The following is a 19090-nucleotide window of genomic DNA, read 5'->3' as shown; positions in this document are numbered from 1 at the left end:
GCGGCGGAGGGGGCGGGGCCCAGAGGACTACCGCAAACTGCGCCCGCCGGCTACGCGGTAAGTGCTGCGGGAGCCCTCCTGCAACGCTCGGTCGTCCTAGTGCCCCGGTGCGGGTCCGCTTGTCAGACCTGCACCAAGTCAGAGCCCCAGGATCTCAGGATCACTCCTGAGAGGGCTGAGCTGCACGTCAGCTGCAGGAGACCGGAGGGTCGGGTGGGGCGGGCTGTCGCCTGCAGGGACAGGGCTGCGACTGCACCCGGGCGTCTCAGCTCCGTAGGCTTCCGTGAGCGGATCCCGAGGCTCCAGCCCCGCCCCTCCGTACCCACAGGCTCGGGCCGGAGGGCCCGCGGGTCCCCGGCAGGGGGCGGCCTCGCACCGTGCCGCGGGCTCCTCCGCAGCCGCCGCCCGGGCCGCGGCTCCTCCCCCGGCCCCGCCTCCCCTGCCTCGCGCCGCCCGCCAGTCCGCCGGTCTCTGCAGGACCGTCGGTCTGTCCGCTCGCTCGTCCCTCCGCTGCCCGGGTCCCGCTAGCCCGAGTGCGCGAGTCGATTCGCCGGTTCCGGCCGTCACACACCCGTCTCTCGCCCCTGGGCTGCCCGCCTCTGCTACGCGAGGCCGGGGATTGGCGGGGCGCGTAGGCCGCGCCGCCGCGGATGGAGCCGGAATAAAGAGGCAGCCGAGAAAGCAGCTGGTCTCCGCTCGCCCCGCGCCTGACCCCACGGGCGGCCTGGAGCAGGTGAGCTGCAGGGCATCCGGGGCTGCATCTGGGGGGCCACTCCGGTGCCCACTGCACCTCGGGAGAGCCTCCTGAGCTCTGGGGCGGCCCAGGCCAGGCCTGGAAGCACAGTCGCTTCCCGGGCACGGTTTAAGGCTCTGGGGCCTTCCTCGGCCCGAGCCACCCTTTCTCAGGCCTTTCTCGGGCCGCTGCGGCTGGGCCATCCAGAGCAAGAGCTGACAGGAGGCAGCCCAGCTGGGCCCGATGGGAGGCGACCAGCTTTCATTCAGTTACCCGGAGAAGAAGGACTGGGGTGGGGCGCAGGTGGGGGCTTCTCCTTGCCTTCCCTCCCCTCCCCTCCCCTCTCCTGCTCTTTGCGGAGTGATCTGAGAGTGTTCCTGGCTTCACCTTTCTGGAGAAGGGTCAGGGTAGGCAGTGGGGTTGGTCCGGGAGGTGGGGAGTGGGGGTGGCCGCTGGGGCTGACAGCCATTCATACCAAAATAAAATAACACACAGTTGGATCGGTACGGCTAGACCAGACAGCGTTCAGAGCAGTCCACCTCTCATTTCTACCTTAGGAACGCTAGAATGACCAGTTCATGCTTGTTCATACTTCTTGGTACTATACCAACGCAGCAGCGCCTTTTCCCCTTCCTTTCCCAGGAGATGCTGAGGATGACAACTTTTAACGTGATTCTTTTGTTTCTTCAGCGGAACAGTTAAAAGCCAGACTGGCTTGTGGGGTCAATCTCTACCTTCTTCCTCTTAGAGAGAAAACTTGCAGACTTTTCAATCTTAAGTGGCAGATGAGCCGAGAGCCTGGAAAGGTTGCCTTTAGTTCCAAAAGTTCCTCCCTCTCTTTACGCTGCCTCAAAGTGGTGAATTAGAGATTTGCTGGGGTTGGGTGGGCTTTATCTTGCATTGATTACTGTGAATGTTTTGGACCTGGAGGAGAAACACCCTGTGGCGAGCTTTATCATGTATAACTCAGGCAAACAGGACACTTTCTTACAGCGTGTTCCTCTGGGAGATGATTAGAATACAGAAGTTCAGCCTGGAGGATCTCTATGCTGGGTAGAGGATTTCCACGCCGGGCAGAGGGTCTCCACGCTGGGTGGGTCTATGAACCTCTCGTTTAACCCTGCTTGCCAGGAGTTCAGGGCCCTCTAAGGCCGTTCATCCTGTTACAACCAGAGATGCATGTGCCCAGGGAAAGGCCTGGAGTGCAGGTGAAGAGGGTCATGGACCAGTCCTTAATACTGATGTCTTTAATATTAGCTCCCAGAGTCCGTTTGCCTTAGGACGGGTGCCTTGGGGGTGTGGCTTCCCTCTGCTAGCCAGCTTCTCTGGTCTCTAAGTAGTGGTGTCCTCATGTTAATGTGAAAGGGGCTGGCAGGCCTTGGGGACAGGTCACCCCAGACCCTGTGAGACACCTGACTGAATAAGGCCATTTGGAAACTAGAGGGGATTTGTGGAGGCTGAGATGCCCTGCTGGAGAATGGGGAATTGAAGAAAATGGGCATGGAAAGAGCTCACTTCCCCTTGCATGGAGGAGTGGAGCTGCTACCGGACTTCTTGGATAACGTGAAGGGAGTAGGTTTGCCGCCCTGAGCATCTCCCTCCTAGGCAGCTTATGTCCATGCAGTGAGTGTGGGCAGCACAGGAAAAGGGGGGGGGGCAGGGCCACTTGTTCCTGCCTCAAGTTCACTGTGTCTCTCTTCCCTACAGAGCCGGTTACTGGGGAAGGCAGAGCCTTCTTGGCATTGCTGGGACCCCGTCTCGAAGAGCGCCTGTCCTGTAAACACTGCCTTGTAGCTCTCTTCTTGGCTAATGACCAGGGCTGTCTGACCAGCCTCCTCTGTGCCTTGTGCAAGGTTCTTGTCCGCCCCTGAGATCCGGTAGCTTCTCTCTCCGGGTTGGGTTCACCTTAAGCGGGGAAACTGAAGCCATTACTGTCCAAACCCAGTTTCATCTTCCCAAGCATGTCGGAAAGCTGGCAGCAGCCACCGCAGGCGCAGCCACAACAGCCGCAGGCACCGCAGCCTCAGCACCATGCAGAGCCGCCACCGGCCCTGGCTGAACACTCGCTGCCCCCAGGAACAGCTGAGAACCCACTAGGCTGTGCGGTCTATGGCATACTTCTGCAGCCTGACCCAGGCCTGCAGCCCCCACAGCATGCACCGCTGCCAGCAGGGGAGCCAGGCCCCAAATGTGGCGTGTGTGGCCATGACCTGGCACACCTAGCCAGCCCCCACGAGCACCAGTGCCTGGCAGGCCATGACCGCTCATTCCAGTGCACGCAGTGTCTCAAGATATTCCATCAGGCCACCGACCTGCTGGAACACCAGTGTGTGCAGGCTGAGCAGAAGCCTTTCGTCTGCGGTGTCTGCAAAATGGGCTTCTCCCTGCTCACCTCCCTGGCCCAGCACCACAGCTCCCACACTGGCATGGTGAAGTGCTCCATCTGTGACAAGACCTACAAGCCAGCCGAGGGCGCCGAGCCAGCCACCACGACCGCCCCATCGCTGCCCCCGGCGCCTCCACCCGCTAACGTGGCCCCCGCGGAACAACCCGAAAAGCCCTATAGCTGCCCCATCTGCCAGAAGCCCTTCAAGCACCTGTCGGAGCTCTCCCGGCACGAGCGGATCCACACGGGGGAGAAGCCGTACAAGTGCACGCTGTGCGACAAGAGCTTCAGCCAGTCTTCCCACCTAGTGCACCACAAGCGCACGCACAGCTCCGAGCGGCCCTACAAGTGTGCCGTCTGCGAGAAAACCTTCAAGCACCGCTCCCACCTGGTGCGCCACATGTACGCCCACTCGGGGGAGCACCACCTGTTCCGCTGCAACGTGTGCGAGCTGCACTTCAAGGAGTCGTCCGAGTTGTTGCAGCACCCGTGCACCCCGAGCGGGGAGCGGCCCTTCCGCTGCGGCGAGTGCCAGAAGGCCTTCAAGAGGCCGTCGGACCTGCGGCAGCACGAGCGCACCCACAGTGCCGAGCGGCCTTTCAAGTGTGACCTGTGCCCCATGGGCTTCAAGCAGCAGTATGCGCTGATGCGGCACCGGCGCACGCACAAGACGGAAGAGCCCTTTAAGTGTGGCCTCTGTGAGAAGGGCTTTGGGCAGCCCAGCCACCTGCTCTACCACCAGCACGTGCACACCCTGGAGACTCTCTTCAAGTGCCCCGTGTGCCAGAAGGGCTTCGACCAGTCGGCTGAGCTGCTGCGGCACAAGTGCCTGCCGAGCTCCACAGAGCGGCCCTTCAAGTGCCCGGTGTGTAACAAGGCCTACAAGCGGGCATCCGCCCTGCAGAAGCACCAGCTGTCTCACTGCGCTGCAGCCGAGAAGCCTCTGCGCTGCACCCTGTGTGAGCGCCGCTTTTTCTCCTCCTCGGAGTTTGTGCAGCACCGCTGTGACCCTGCCCGGGAGAAGCCCCTCAAATGCCCGGACTGTGAGAAGCGCTTCAAGTACGCCTCCGACCTGCAGCGCCACCGGCGGGTGCACACGGGCGAGAAGCCCTACAAGTGCCCCAACTGCGATAAAGCCTTCAAGCAGCGCGAGCATCTCAACAAGCACCAGGGCGTGCACGCCCGCGAGCAGCAGTTCAAGTGTGTGTGGTGTGGCGAGCGCTTCCTGGATGTGGCGCTGCTCCAGGAGCACAGTGCCCAGCACAGCGCTGCCGCCGCCGCTGCGGAGGGCGCCTACCAGGTGGCGGCCTGCCTGCCCTAAGGCCCGGGGCCACCGCCTGGCCTGTCTAGTCTCGCCTGCTTGCAGCTGCATGGCAGCAAGCCTGTCAGCCAGCTCCCTCCTCAGGAGTGAGGACCGAAGGGTCCTGGGCAGGTGGAGGGTGTGCATGTTGAGTACCGGCACCAGCCCGGCCATCGGAGGAGCCAAACTGCTGTGGCCAGACCAGATTCCATTGACCTCTCCCCCACGACAGGACTTGCTTTCTGAGAGCCTGCTGTCCTCCTTATCTGTAAGGAACTTGAATCCCACCTGTAGTCAGGTGCCTCTCTGCCCCAGGTATGAGGGATGCCAACCCCCTTCCCAAATTGTTCAGCCTAGTTAGAAGCCAGGTGGCTTGGGAAGAAGAAAATAGGGTTTCTCCTCAAATTGCTTTTTTTTGCCGGGAAAGGCCAGCTTTGTGACAGTTCTGGAGACTTAGAGTGTAGACCGTGAGCTACAGTCCTCTGACTGCCCAGCTAGAATGAATGTGCCCCACCCCAAGTTTCTGATAGTTAAGCTATGTAGGATAGGAGTCTTTGGGCAGGGTGTGCTTGGAGATGCGGGGCCCAGTCAGGGTGGGGGAAGCAGGAATGAATTTCCGTGACACCCTCAGGTCAGCCCATGCTGTCGGCAGGGAAAGGGACACAAGCAGCCTGTGTGCTGAGGGTGATCCCGAGTCTGTGGAAGCCCCCTCCTGGCTGTGAGTAGTTCTAAGCTTCCGGGAAAGTAACGTTCCCTTTGAGCTGCTGTTGTAAGAGGGGAGGGCTGTTAGTCCCCCTTCCCCCAGCCTCATCTCTGAGGTGGCGAGGGAGGAGAACCAAGCCCATGATTTCCCCAGTAGTTATAAACAGGTCCCTTCTTCCCAAATTGTGTGAACCAAAGTGTCTGGGGCTCAGAGTCGTAGCATCAGCTTGTCCCAGCCCTTCCTAGGGGCCCAGTGGAGTTCTGAGTACCCAGGGTGAGGAATGGCTTCTCACCCCACAGGGCCCTTCCAGCCCCTGGATTCCATGAGCCATCAGTCCGGCTGTGGGCTTGGGCCCTAAGGATCTTCTGTTGCCAAAACAACCTGCTCTCCTTTGAGTCCTAGAGTCCTCTTGGGTCTTTGGCTACTCACAGCCTGCCTCCTATGGCAAACTTGGGAACACAGGGATAAAGGAGCCTGTGGGCAGCATTCTTAGCAGGTACATGGTCAGCTACCATCACTGGACGGCCAGAGCCACCTCAAGAGCCTGGAGGGCCTTTGTTGTCAAAGTCATCATCCTGAACCCAGCCCTGCCCATGCCCTTCTCAGCCCCCCTCTCCCTATCCATGAGTCTTGAAAGAAGACTGACCAGCACCTGAGACAAGGGCCAGCCAGGTAGGACGACACCACCACACCTCTCCTAAAAATCCAGCTGGCCGCATGCACCTGCTCTGCCTGCCCAGGTTCTCGCCTGTGTCCACAGAGGCAGGTTAACACTCCTCTTGGGCTGAATCTTGGTCACAAAGCCTCAAAAGACTGGAACTCAGGCTTACAACAGTCCAGTCCGACTTGCTAATTTTTTCCTTTCATTTTGCATTCTAAAAGCAGTTTGTTATACTATTCATAACATTGTATAGCGTAATTTCATGTCATTTTGGATCATATATAAATACGAGAGTTTGGAATTTTTCAAAGAATGACTCCCTTTCAGGCAGCCGTTTTGATGTCACCCCACAGTGAGTCTGATGTGTGCTCCGAAGTAAAGACGTGGACCGCTGCCGCCCAGCTCTTCCACCTCTTCTTTCCAAAGGGGATGATGGGAAGTGCAGAGGCTGAGAGTTACACAGGACAGAGTGGCAGGTTGGGGCTAGGCCTGAAGCCCGAGCTTTGAGGCTGTGTGACCTTGGACTGGTCACTTAACCTCTTTGGGACACAGTTGCCTCATCTGTCAAAAACCAAAAAACAAATTGGGAGGTTAACTTACCTCGCTGTTGTGAGAATTGCATGGAGACACTGTTGAGACTCTTGAGGGGAAGCTATGGACAAGCTGAAGGGTAACAAGTGCAATATACCTCACCCCACCTGACTTTAAGGTTTAACCATAGCCCTTGAGGAGGGAGCTGGACCATGAGAAACCAGCAGCTCGTGAAAGGCCAGAAGCTGGAGATGCAAAACAATTTATTCAGGTGCTCCCTGGAACAGTGGTAAACCCGCCTAGCCCGGCTAGCCCGCTCCACCATTTGGTCTGCCCTGCCGTGATCCCTTGGGAGACCGAGCCCAGTGCCTTTACGTCCGTCCTTCCACACATTTTTACTCCGTCCTTGCCCATAGCTGTCTGCCTGCAACTCACATGCTTTCCATTTCTCAAAGGCCAGGGTGGGGCTAGAGAGAGGGAGAAATAGCCCTCAACCTGGCATCTGAGCGCCAAGGGCGCCCTGTCCTAGGTAAAGGTAGAAAGTTCAAAGGACATGGAGCTACCTATACTACAAGTGTTCTAAGACCAATCCAGACCCCATGCTTCTCTCATCCCCCGTGTGGCCCTGAGAAGCCAGGAGGTTCCTTCCTGTCGCTTCTGCCACTCGGCAGCTAACAGCAAGGGACCTTTGTGTCTGTGCTGTGCTCCAGGCCCAGCTTGTTTTCTAGTGTGGCCTAGATAAAACTGCTTGGTGGCCAGAAATGACCTGAACATTCCTTTGTCCAGACCATTTGGAGGCCCAGGGATTGTCAAAGCCACACAGTGGTGAGTGGCCTGGAGTTCACCTGCACACAGGTACAATACAAGACAGGCAGTGTGGCCAGGACATCGCTGACATTCTGGCTCCAGGTTGCTTTTCTGGCTAGGACTGTCCCTGACACCCAGTCTGGCCAGGGGATCAAAGCGACAAAGTGCTCCCTCTGCCCCAGCCAGTGTTCCGCTCCTTGACAGATCCAAACTACCTGTTGTCCACTTTCCCAGGCAGGCAGAGAGGTGGGTCCTTAAAGGCTGCACCTCCTTCCTGGCTCATCACCCTGCTCTTCCTCAGAGCACACTGCCATCCCATCCTGAACTACTGACCCTGTGGCAATCCACCCAAGGCCCCCACGCCAGACTCTGCGGATGAGGTCTGCGTCGTCCCATCCTGAAGCAAGCATTTTGTTCCTGAGAGGTCACACCCCCAGGAAGAGCCCTGGCTTCTGTCAGTCTGTGTGGGGGCAGGCTTGTGGGGTCTCTCTCTTCACTATATCCTCACCCCACCCTGGCTCTGCATTCCTGCCTTAGTTCCTGCACGACCATAACCGAGCACCTGCTGTTTGCCAGGCACAAAGCAAGAACTTCAGATGAGAGTTTAAAGGGTTTCATGAATCAAGGAGTAGGGGCTGAGGCCCAGTTAGTGCAGTCCATGCTGCTCAAGTGCGAGGAGCTGAGTTTGGATGCCCGGCACCTATATGGTGGTAACCCTAGGCTGGGAGCACACACAGGTGGGGGAATGACAGGACATACGGACATTCCTGGAGCTCCTGCCAGTCCGTCTAGCTATTTGGTGAATACTGGGTACAGTGAGACCCTGTCTCGAAAAATGAGGTGGGGAGTGATTGAAGATACTGATGTTGACCTCTAGCCTCCCCCATGTCCACACACCCACAGGCAAACACAAAGCAAAAATGGCCACTGACATCTGGGACTGTAACAACCACCACACCCCATCTCAGCTTGGGCCTGTCCTGCTGTCAGCCCCAGACCCTGGGCTATGATGCACCTTCCCCATGTTGCTCTGTAATAAACACTACTGTTACTTTGTAGCAGGAATTTCATTCAGTCCAAATGTGCTTGCATTGGCTCTGGAGGTCTCAGACCCCATTCCTGAACCTCATAATGGAGGTAAAAGGAGCTGGCAACTAAGCCTACTGGCCAGAGATGTGAATCCCCTGAAACAGCCAAGGCCCCTGTGTTTGTGGTCCTTGAGAAGAACGGGAGGAGGAGCATGTGAGGCTTTTTGAGATTGGATAGGAAGGGGTGGGGAAAGCATTTCTGGTGGAAGAGTGGCTTTGAACAAAGTTTGGGAGACAAGATCCTAAGGGTAGGACAGACCAGCAAGGAGGCATGCTGGGGTCTGTGGTAAAGGCCAGGGAACTGAATTGTGTTCAGGTCCAAAGGCCTAGAGGTGAGGTCACGCTGGTTACATTATCCCCAAGGTTACAGCAGCAGTAAAGATTTCTGATGGGATCTGTTGATAATGAGCCATGAACCCCTGAAGAGGAGGTCAAGGCCATGAGGTAGTAGCCACTGCTAGTACTGAGAGCATTCCTGTCTTTGTCAGGCTAGTCTCAAACTCCTGGGCTGTTTGTCATGCCTCAGCCTCTAGATCATCTGGGACTGTATGTGTATGCCACCAATCTTGGCTTCTTAGTTTTCTAATGGGACATCCCTTCTAAGCCCCCGTGCTTTCCTCCCCACACTTGGCATGTTCGTCAGAGCAGGAAAGAAGTAGAATGCAGTGGTCACAATCTCACTGCCTTCGATTCCCAGCTGTGCTAGCCACCGCCTATGCACTCTGGGGCCAATCACACCTTCCTCAAGCCCATTTATTAAATTTATATGAGTGAGTGTTTTACCTGCGTGTGTGTATGTGCACCGCCTGTGTGCCTGGTGCCCCTGGAGGTCAGAAGAGGGGGGTTATATCCCCAGGAATTAGAGTTCAGATGGTTTTGAGCCTCCATGTGGGTGCTGAGAACCGAACCTGGGTTCTCCAGAACAGCAGCCAGTACTCAGCCTCTGAGCCATCTCTTCAGTCCCAAGTCCATTTACTTAACCAGCTATAAAATGGATTTAAACGACTTACCTCACGAGGACTGTGAAGCGCTTAAAAACTTAATAAAAAGTATGTACTCACGTGGTTTTGCTTATGCTTTCTACACCCTTAGTTCTTAGGCACAGTTTCTATTTCTTGTATTTATAAAGTTGGTATTAGATGCACAGCCAGTGGACAAGAACCTCAATTACTGCTGTGGGTTGACCCTTGCGGCGTCCTGGACTAGAGGAATGTGGCTTGGGGTTTAAAGGGCTTGGCCTGCCTACCTGTTTTTCTCACTGGACTCAAGACACTAATAAAGCAGGGGTGGATCGCTGGCCCAGGCAAAGGCCTCAAAGCTGGGCCACATTATGTGGTGAACTTTCCTAGTCATACTGGGTGAAGGACGCAGGCCCAGAAAAAACAAATTAAATAAATCCCAGTCACCCAGTTCCTCCTTGCACCACCAGCATGTTCGCTAGCATTCCCGTGACCTTTCTCATCCAAGGCAGGACTTCAGCATCCCTGCTGGGAACCTTGGGCAGGTCCGTTTCTTCTCCGTCATTTGGAAGGAACACCCCATGGACTCTGCCATTGGCTTCCCAAAGCTGTCCACTGGATTTGCGTGAAGGAGGCAAATCTTCCCCATGTCTCTGCCTGTTGTCAGCACAACACCAAATACTAGATGATAATTTAGTCTGACCCGTGAGGCCATTTCCTCCCGATTCCTTCCTCCTGAGACCTTAGCCTTGCATTCAGCCACCGTGCAGTGGATTCAGGAAGGAAAGGGAGTGAGTGATGCGTTCCTAACCCCTATGGATGCCAACTTTGCTGAGGATAAGACGGAAACGAGGGGTCTATCCTTGGAAGACACAACGGCATGTGGACACGTGACTTTGAACATGATTTCAAGTTTGGGGGTATCTGAGACTCCAGAGAAACTCCAGGAACAGAAATCCCATCCTGAGTTCTTGAGCTTAGTGGCTATTTGTCCCAACTGGGACCTCTCACCTGGCGGGGTAAGGCACGGAAGGCCCAGGAGCTGTGAACAGATGCCAGCTGCCCTAACCTAGCACTAGGCTGTGAGACCCTCTTCACTGGGGGTTCCCCTGCACCTAGGCCATCATGGCCACTATCACAGGAGGGGCTCAGGACTAGGGTGTATGTTGAGGGGCAGATGAGGGCTAGTCCTACTGCTCAAGAGTAGAGTAAATGGCCTATTTAGGCAATAAATTTCTAGTGCCTTCAAGAATGTTCTCACATATCTCATCCAAGTTTATATTTGAAACCTGCTGCTTCGTAGGGAATAGATGGTACAAGCCTAATCTGCTCACTTCCCTGCAGGGAAGCTCTGGGTACCAGGAACCCCCAAAGCACACCATTATGGTAAGGATTCCAAAGCAGAGTCACAGATCCCTCTCTCGGCCCCTCCTTTCCTATTAGTGCTCAAACTCAGGTGGAGGTTGCAAGTTCAGGATCTTGGTTAGGGGTCACAAGTAAGGGACAGGAGCATAAGGGAAACCCAGATCCCAGCCTGCCCTGTGCCTCAACCCCAGCTAGACTTGAGGCTTAGGCGCTGACAGTCTACCCAAGGCCACAAGACATCCTTCACCAGTCCCTACACACTCTCTTCCCATTCCCCAGGAGTTGGCGAAGAGCAGACAAGGGCCATACACTATCAACTGGGTTCCCGACCCTTCCCCAGACCACTCCCCCACCCCCACACACATACACACATAGAGGCCTCGGGCCTCTCCAAAGAAGCATTATGTTTATTTCTTGAACTGAACTCCTGGGGAGATGGGTGGTGCCACCATGTGCCCTATGTCCTGCTAGGGGACCTGAGGTGGCACAGTCCAGCCACAGAGGGATCAGCCTTTCGCCCCCACAGATTAATGCCAGGGAGTCAGATAGTTAACGCGACTGTGGAGAGAGAAAGGTGAGATGGGGACTCCAGAGTGCCCGGAAGAAAACCCAAGTTCTTCTTCCCTCACTCCATCCCCACCCCAAAGCCCACCTCTACCCTCAAGGATCTAGAAAACAGTTTCCATCTAGGCTGTGTGCCCAAGAGCCTTCAATGGCTCCCTGTTTCCTTTTGCATGTTTTTGGCTATTTTCTTCATCTCTAATTTACCTCATACTGTTTCCCAGTGACTTCTCAACGTCAGTTGCTTCATGGGTTTTCAGTCATGTGTGAATCTACTTTGGCATCACACAGTAACAAAACCCGAAGTTTTTCTGTGTATGGGCTGGGGGAAGGCAACTTTCAGGAATAGGAAAGGGCGACACTCTGGATGTTACAAGCTAGAGGTGAAACGGAGTGTGTGCTGTAGGAAGAGACAGAGTGTATGGTTGTGCGAGCAGGGACGTGTGTGTGTGTGTGTGTGTGTGTGTGTGTGTGTGTGTGTGTGTGTGTGTGTGTGTGTCTCGCACCACGGAGTCTGCCGCACAGGGTGAGGCAGGAGGGATGCCCTAGAGTTTCTCAGCACTTCCATTTTGTATCTGACCCTGTTGGGGGCGCTACCATGCAGCGGGAAGCAGATAGCAGTTCCTTCCTTCTCCATCCTCCCAGGTCCCCCACCTTCCGGCCTCCTCTGGGCCAATCCTGGTGGGAAATGCACCCCTCTCCCGGGCCCACTAAGCTACAGGTTGAGCGCCTGTCGAGCATCCTCAGGCCCCGCCCCCAGGGGCGTGGCCAGCCGCGGCCAGGGCGGGGCCATTCTCTACCTGTAGTGGGAGCCAAAGCGTCGGAACGCGTTCCTGCAAAAAGAACCGAGAAGAACCCTGCTGAACTCGGCTCCCAGAGCTTGAAGGTGCCAGACACCCGCTGACAGGTGCCGATTCGGTAGAAATAAAATATCTGTCCGACACCTACGATCCTCCTCCCCTGCTCGGGGATTGGGGTCCCGAAGGGGTCCCGCGTGGTGTCACTTACAGCGAGTCGAAAGGCATGGGCTTCTGTCCATAGCGGTCCAGGCTGGGGTTCTGGTTGAGGCAGTACTGGGGCGGACCACGGGGATGGGGACCCGTAAGCCGTCAGGGCGCGGACCCAAGGAGCCGCTCCCTCCCAGCCACCCGGGCCGGGTCATCCTTCCCTACCCGCCAGTTCTGGGTCACGTCAGGCTTCAAGTACCGCACCGCGTAGCCACTGAAACTCTCCACTGTGGAGAGAACCCACCTTGGGGACCTAGATCCGAACAAACCTGGCCCGCCCTCATCTAAGCCCCGCCCCGCCCAAGCCCTGCTCGGCTCTCAGGCCCGGCCACAGTGGCTTCCCTGACCTGGAGTCCCCTCAGGGGCTCCCCGGACCCCCTACCCCAGGTCCCTGTGCCTGCGTTGCTGGTCCTTGGGCCCATGGACCTCATCCTTGCTTTAGACGCGCCACCGAATTGCGGGAGATCTCCCCCTCTCAAGAGCGCCCCTTGTGATTGGTAGACTGACCCCTCTTGTTGGCGCAAGGCAGCTTGAACTCCCCGGACCTGGACACGAATTTAGACCAATCTTCGATGGCACGCGTGTAGCAGGGCCAGTCGACCCGGTTGATGCCTGGCGCGATGGGCACCATCTTTCCTTCGCGGTACTTGTGACAGAGCTTCCGGCCGGTCGCTGTGAAGTCCTACGGAATGATGGATCGGAATGGCAGATGCAAGATCCTGGGGGGCTTCTTAGGCCTGAGCTGACAATAAGCCCATTGAACTAAGGGAATGCAGGAAACCAGGGCCTGGATTGCGTCGGGGTGGAAGTCCCAGATAGGCAGTTTATATGCTCAGGCATTAGGGCCTTGAACCAGAGGTGCCTGGGCCCGGGTACAGACTGGTGCTACTGAGCCCATCCAGGGCTGAAGACAAAGGACACTCACCAGGCATTGCAGGGGTTTGTTGGGGACTCCCAGGAGTGTGAAGTGGGCCTTGTTAAAGTCATCTGTTGAAAGATGATAAAGTTGTCTCTTTCGGGAACCCTTACAGGCCCACACTAGAGGTCCACACTATGCACCTTAAGAGAAAAATGTTTTGCCAGCTCTTTACTCCCAGCTCTCAGGAGTTCAAGGCCGGCCTGATTGTATGTATCATGTTCGAGGCCAACCAGGGCTACATAGTGAGAGTCTGTCTCAAAGGAAAAAACAATGTTAGTTTTTATACATTTAAGATAAAACAATATCGCTGGGTGGTGGTGGCACATGCCTTTAATCCCAGCACTCGGGAAGCAAAGGCAGGTGGATCTCTGTGAGTTTGAGGCCAGCCTGGTCTCCAAAGCGAGTTCCAGGAAAGGCACAAAGCTACAAAGAGAAACCCTGTCTCAAAAAACCAAAAAAAAAAAAAAAAAAAAGATAAAACAATATCGATATCTTTTACAAATAAAACTCAATAGAGAACAATATGAAAACTTAGAAGTACTAGAAGAAAATGTGGACAAATTCCTCTATAAACCTGAGACAGAAGCTGGGCAATGATGGCGCACGCCTTTAGTCCCAGCTCTCGGCAGGCAGAGGCAGGTGGATCTCTGTGAGTTTGAGGCCAGCCTGGTCTACAAAGCCAGAGCTGTTACACAGAGAATTCCCTGTTTCGGAAAAACAAAACAAAACAAAAAACAAACAAAAAACCCAACAACAATAACAAAACAACAACAAAAAATCTGGGACAGAATGACTTAGCTCCCTTAAAAAGCCAAAAGTTAAAAGAAAAGGCCAATAACTTTGAACACACAAAAAAGAACACAAACTTAGCAAGAAGACCAGTGGGTAAAAGGCACTGGTCTGCTCACCCCATGACCTGCTACCCACGTGATAGAAGGAGAGAACTGACTGCGAAGAGTTGTCCTCTGACCTCCAAGAATGAACTGTTGCCTGTCAGCACATGCGAGCATGTGTGTTAATAAATAAGATAAAAAAAAAATAAGTACAGAAGGAATCGAAAGAGAAAGGGAAAATACCCTGATTTTACAGGAGACAATTAACTCCCTTAATGTTGGAGGGGCTCAAGATAAAAACAAAAAACAAAACAAAAAACATGGATAAAAAGCATGTGTAAGTAGTTCATACATAAATACTGGAAATACATTTGGTTTCATGACCCCTAAACACATAAAAAGACACCCTGTTTCATTTACAAGATGAATGTACATTTAAGCTACATGGATACCAGTTTCCTCCACCTATTAGGCCAGACTGGGAACAATGCAAAAATCAGTACATCTATGGGAAATAGGCCCCTCATCACACATGACCAGAGGCTGGAGTCTCCAGACAGCAGTCCAGTAGCCGTTACTAATTACAGTTCTGACGACACACACGTCCTCTGACCCCACAGTCTAGCCGTGCACAGATGATGACAGAAGAAGGCGACCCATTTTCATGTTTGTAACAGCAAAAGAATTCACCGGTCAATCATCAAACCAAACCAACTCAACCATAGCTGCACTGGGGAGCTGCTGAGAACAGCCTGAGAGTCAGCTGTGGTGGTGCATACCTGTAATTCTAGCACTCGAAGCCCAGGAAGGCGGAGGAGGAGTTTGAGATCAGTGTGGGCTATATTGTGAGACTTGGCCTCAAAAATCTAAGGGCTGGGGTACACCTCAGTGGTAGAGAACTTGCCTGAGTGTGTGTAAGACCCTGTCTTCAATCCCCAGAACGACAACAGAAAGTATTCCTCGAGTCCATGTAAGTTTAGGATCTCTAAATCTCAAGACTGTTGGAGACCAAGAAGAGTTTACACCCGGGTCACCACCTTAACCAAACTGCCCAAGCAAGCAGCATGAACAGTGAAGAATTTAGTGTCCCTTCTTATCAGGTCACCGGTGAAATGCTGAATGTGGATAACCAATTCAGCTTTCATTTAACAAGATAAAGAATACCCTGGAAACAATTGCTGAAACTCACCACGGAGGACTGTCTACAATACTGCTGTTTTGACTCCTTTAAAAAGACAATAATAGCCAGGCAGTGGTGGTGCACGCCTTTAATCCCAGCACTCGGGAGGCAGAGGCAGGCGGATCCCTGTGAGTTTGAGGCCAGCCTGGGCTACAGAGCGAGTTTTAGGGCAGTCAGGACTACACAGGACTACCCTGTCTTGAAAAACAAAAAGACAAAACAAAACAAAAAGGCCAAAAGTCAATAGTTCATTGTTTCCAGGGCCTGGTTGGGTAGACAGATGGAACTAGAAAAGATCATGTTGAGTGAAGTAACCCAGCCCCAGAAAGACAAATGCCACACATTCTCTCTCATCTGAAGTTTCTAACTTGGAGTCTTTGGATGTGAGTACATAACCTGGAGTAACCACGGAAACCAGGAAAACAAAAAGAGAACACAGGTGGGAGGTGACAGAGAAGGAAATAGAGCACAAGTGAGGTGAAGGAGGAAGGGGAAAACAGAGGGCCATTAATGGGGGGGGGGTAAATATAGATAGAGGGGGGAAGGGATTAAATAACAATAAAGATATCATACTATTATTTAACCACATAAAAATACCCATAATGTGGGCTGGGGAGATGGCTCAGAGGTTAAGAGCACTAGTTTCTCTTCCAGAGGTTCTGAGTTCAATTCCCAGTAACCACATGGTACCTCACAACCATCTATAATAAGATCTGATGTCCTCTTCTGGCTGGCAGGCATACATGCAAACAGAACACTGTATACATAATAAATAAATCTTTTTGTTGTTGTTGTTGTTTGGGTTTTTTGAGACAGGGTTTCTCTGTGGTGTTGTGTGCCTGTCCTGGATCTCGCTTTGTAGACCAGGCTGGCCTCCAACTCAGAGATCCACCTGGCTCTGCCTCCCGAGTGCTGAGATTAAAAGCATGCATACCACTGCCTGGCCTCCAGGGGAGATTTTAAGGTGTGCTGGTTAAAAGATATTGTGGTATTGTTAACTTTCCTAGATATGGTAATGGTATTGTGTCATGAAGGAGGCTGTTCTTGTCATTGGGAACTACCTGGCAAAGCTTTGCATGCACGTGTGTGTGTGTGTGTGTGTGTGTGTGTGAGAGAGAGAGAGAGAGAGAGAGAGAGAGAGAGAGAGAGAGAGAAGAAAAAGGAGAGGAGGAGGAGCAGGGAGAGGAGAGAGATCGGGGAGAGAGACAGATGGAGAAAGGGAGGAAAGCCAGAGTGATGGCGTGTGAATACAAAAGCACTGAACAGGGTGGGCAGAGGGAAAGAACAGACCTTGGGGTGGGCAGAGGGAAAGGGTGCTCACGACACCACCCTTTCCACTCTCTTCTCTTGATAATCTTACAAAGCCAAGGGGCAAAAGACTGTGTTTCTGTATTGAGTGTGGTGGTGTGGGCCACCAATCCCTGCTGATCCAGAAGTTGAACAGGGAGGCTAGCTTGAGTCTAGGAGTTCAAGGCCAGCCAGGACAACATAGCAAGTTACCCTCTCAAAGAAATGATGGCACAGGGGAGATGATAGCTCAGATAGTAAGGGGCTGGCTGTATAAACACGAGGAACAAGGTCTGGGCCCAGCACCCACACAAAAAGCTGAGCATGGAGGTGCACACTTGTCACCCTAGTGTGGGGAGAAGACAGGAGGATCCTGATGTGTGCTGGCAGGCCAGTTTAGCTATCTGACGAACAGCAACCGAAGAACACCACCTGAGGTCATTCTCTAAATTCTATGTGCGCACGTGCACGCGCACGCTTGCACACACACACACACACACACACACACACACACACACACACAGACACACACACACACACCCCGCTTGAGCCCTCCTCTACCCCATGACAGGCCAGTAAGAAGATCGGGGCTACATGTCTGAGACAGGAGGAGCAGAGTTTAAGGCCAGCCTGGGCTACATGTTGCGATGCAGTGGGTGTGGCACCTCCAGAATCGCAAGCCAAAGAAACCTTATTTTGTTAAAACCTAAAGGAAATAAAAGAACACTGCCACCCACAGCAGCAGCAGCAGGGTCATCTGCTGATCAGCCATGCAGTACCAGGCAACCTGCTCCTCACCCTTAGTTCATATTGCCTCACAGAGCCCGGGCAGGCAGACTCTGTACGGTCTCCATTTTTCTACTCAGGAAGTAGAGGCCAGACCTTGGAGGAACTTTCTGGAAGGGAGCAGAGAGCTGGACCGACCTCTATCATTCTTTCACTTGCCCCCAGCCTTTTCCGCCAAGATCTCTATCTTGCGAGCAACCCTTGCTCCAAAGGCAAACAGGAGACCCTGAGCTGCTGCTGGCCACATGGCCTGACCTTTGGAGAGGTAGGTGGAGGACTGGGAGTGCTCATCCGAGAGGCAGCCCTTGACAGTGTCCATATCCATGCGCCGCAGGGTGGGCAGGACGGGGTGGTAGAGTTGGTGCTTCACGCCGGCGAGTGGGTTACGCACGCGCTCAATCGGGAGGAGGATGGCCGGCGAAGCGTACACGTGGGCGGAGCCATCGTCCCAGGGCTCCAGGTCGATGATGCGGGCCATCGCTGGGGAGCAGAGGGGTTGAGTTAGATGCCCTTCCATATAGGCACATGTTCTTGGCCTGTGTTGATTGAACTATTCGTCAAGCACTGATTGAGTATCTTCTGTGTGCCCCGGTGATTTTCAGGAACGCCACTTTGGGCAGCAGGGACATCCAAACAACAGATATATATGTGTACCTGCACACACACACACACACACACACACACACACACACTGCACCCAGGGCTATGAGGGAAGTCAGCACAGAGTGTGTGTGGGTCTGAGAGGCCTGAAGTTGGGGCACTCCAGGAACTGCGAGGTGAAACTTAAATATTGAACAGGGAAAAAGCCACAGTAGAGCCATTTAGAATGTAGCTTAGAATGCTGTGTGGCTTGTGACACTCGGTAGCCAACGCTTGTCTATATCTAGCATTTTCCCCAAATGCTACAGATAGATGAGACTGTTTTAAAGGGGGAGAAACATGACAGATCTGAATTAGAAAAGAGATGGGTGGTTACCTAGTGCCTCTCTTTTAAAAAGCAGATATACCCTGGAGTCCCCCTTTAGTTATTTACACCTTAGTGAGAATTTGTTGTCTTTACTCCCTGGCCCCCAAGTTAGAGGTGAGAGATGGAGATGGGTGCTAGGCAGGCAGGAGAGAGAGGAACTTGACCGGGGAGGATCAGGAAGGGGCATGGTGATAAAGTATGGGAAGCTGTCTCGGAGACGAGGATGCTACAGGAGGAAGGGCAGGATGGTAGAACGGAGAGAAAGGAAGAGCGTTCCCTGCAGTCATCTACCCACAGCTGCTACCTCGTCTGCAGGGCCCAGGCCCAGGTACACAGGCAGGGAAGGACCTTCTCCTTTTCTGCTGCTCGGCGGCGGGCAGAGGAAGGGAGATGGGCAGGCCTTGAGGGCGGCTGCGGGATAAGGAGCACCACAGAGACAATGCCCACTGCAGCCTGATTGTGAGGACGCCGCAGCTCCCAGGTAACCCTGTCCACACAGGCTGCAGAGCTCCCTGGGCCCTTGACACCCATTCCCTGAAGCTTGGGGTCTCCATGGCTGCCACACCAGCCGAGCATCTTAGGAAATGTCAGAGCTGGGGCTCTGTGGAGGCGACCTGGCCACACTAGGGCAGGGATAGCTGCTGGGCCCACTCAAGGCCATGTCACTGTGCTTGCTAGCTCAGCTTGACACAAGCTGTCGTCATCTGAGAGGAGGGAACTCCAACTGAGAAAATGCCTCCAGAAGATTGGGCTGTAGGCTAGCCTGTAGAGCATTCTCCCTCCCCCACACCCACCCCTCTCGACAGGGTTTCTCTGTGTAGCTTTGGAGCCTGTCCTGGATCTCGCTCTGTAGACCAGGCTGGCCTAGAACTCACAGAGATCCGCCTGCCTCTGCCTCCTGAGTGCTGGGATTAAAGGTGTGCGCCACCACCACAAGGCTACTGTAGAGCATTTTCTTAATTGGTGATTGATGGAGGAGAACCCAGACCATGGTATGTGGTACCATCGTTGGGCTGG

General features: G+C 54.1%; 2 protein-coding genes across 3 annotated transcripts; one reads left to right on the top strand and one right to left on the bottom strand.

Moving 5' to 3' along the window:
* The first annotated feature begins 8 nt into the window (after positions 1 to 8).
* Znf319 (zinc finger protein 319) lies at positions 9 to 9269 on the top strand. Of its 2 annotated transcripts, none has more exons than XM_028871429.2 (2): positions 9 to 57; positions 2441 to 9269. In XM_028871429.2, the coding sequence occupies exon 2, from the start codon at positions 2695 to 2697 to the stop codon at positions 4438 to 4440; it is 1746 nt and encodes a 581-aa protein (XP_028727262.1). In that variant the 5' UTR covers positions 9 to 57; positions 2441 to 2694; the 3' UTR covers positions 4441 to 9269. The 2 variants fall into 2 exon arrangements, with proteins under 2 accessions (XP_028727262.1, XP_028727261.1); XM_028871428.2 differs by lacking the exon at positions 9 to 57 and adding an exon at positions 421 to 733.
* A 1653-nt stretch (positions 9270 to 10922) lies between these two features.
* On the bottom strand, positions 10923 to 18476 carry LOC114694556 (testis, prostate and placenta expressed). Its single transcript, XM_028871547.2, has 8 exons — positions 18378 to 18476; positions 17362 to 17586; positions 13027 to 13088; positions 12609 to 12783; positions 12267 to 12328; positions 12103 to 12167; positions 11895 to 11927; positions 10923 to 11091 (listed from the first exon to the last, which is right to left on the bottom strand). Exons 2-8 carry the CDS (start codon positions 17582 to 17584, stop codon positions 11061 to 11063), a joined length of 651 nt encoding a protein of 216 aa, XP_028727380.1. The 5' UTR covers positions 17585 to 17586; positions 18378 to 18476; the 3' UTR covers positions 10923 to 11060.
* Between the last annotated feature and the right edge of the window lie 614 nt (positions 18477 to 19090).

This window comes from Peromyscus leucopus, chromosome 5 (assembly GCF_004664715.2).
Source record: "Peromyscus leucopus breed LL Stock chromosome 5, UCI_PerLeu_2.1, whole genome shotgun sequence".
Lineage (NCBI taxonomy): Eukaryota > Metazoa > Chordata > Mammalia > Rodentia > Cricetidae > Peromyscus > Peromyscus leucopus.
Note: the sequence above shows the minus strand (reverse complement) of the source record. Positions and strands in the feature narration are given on the sequence as shown.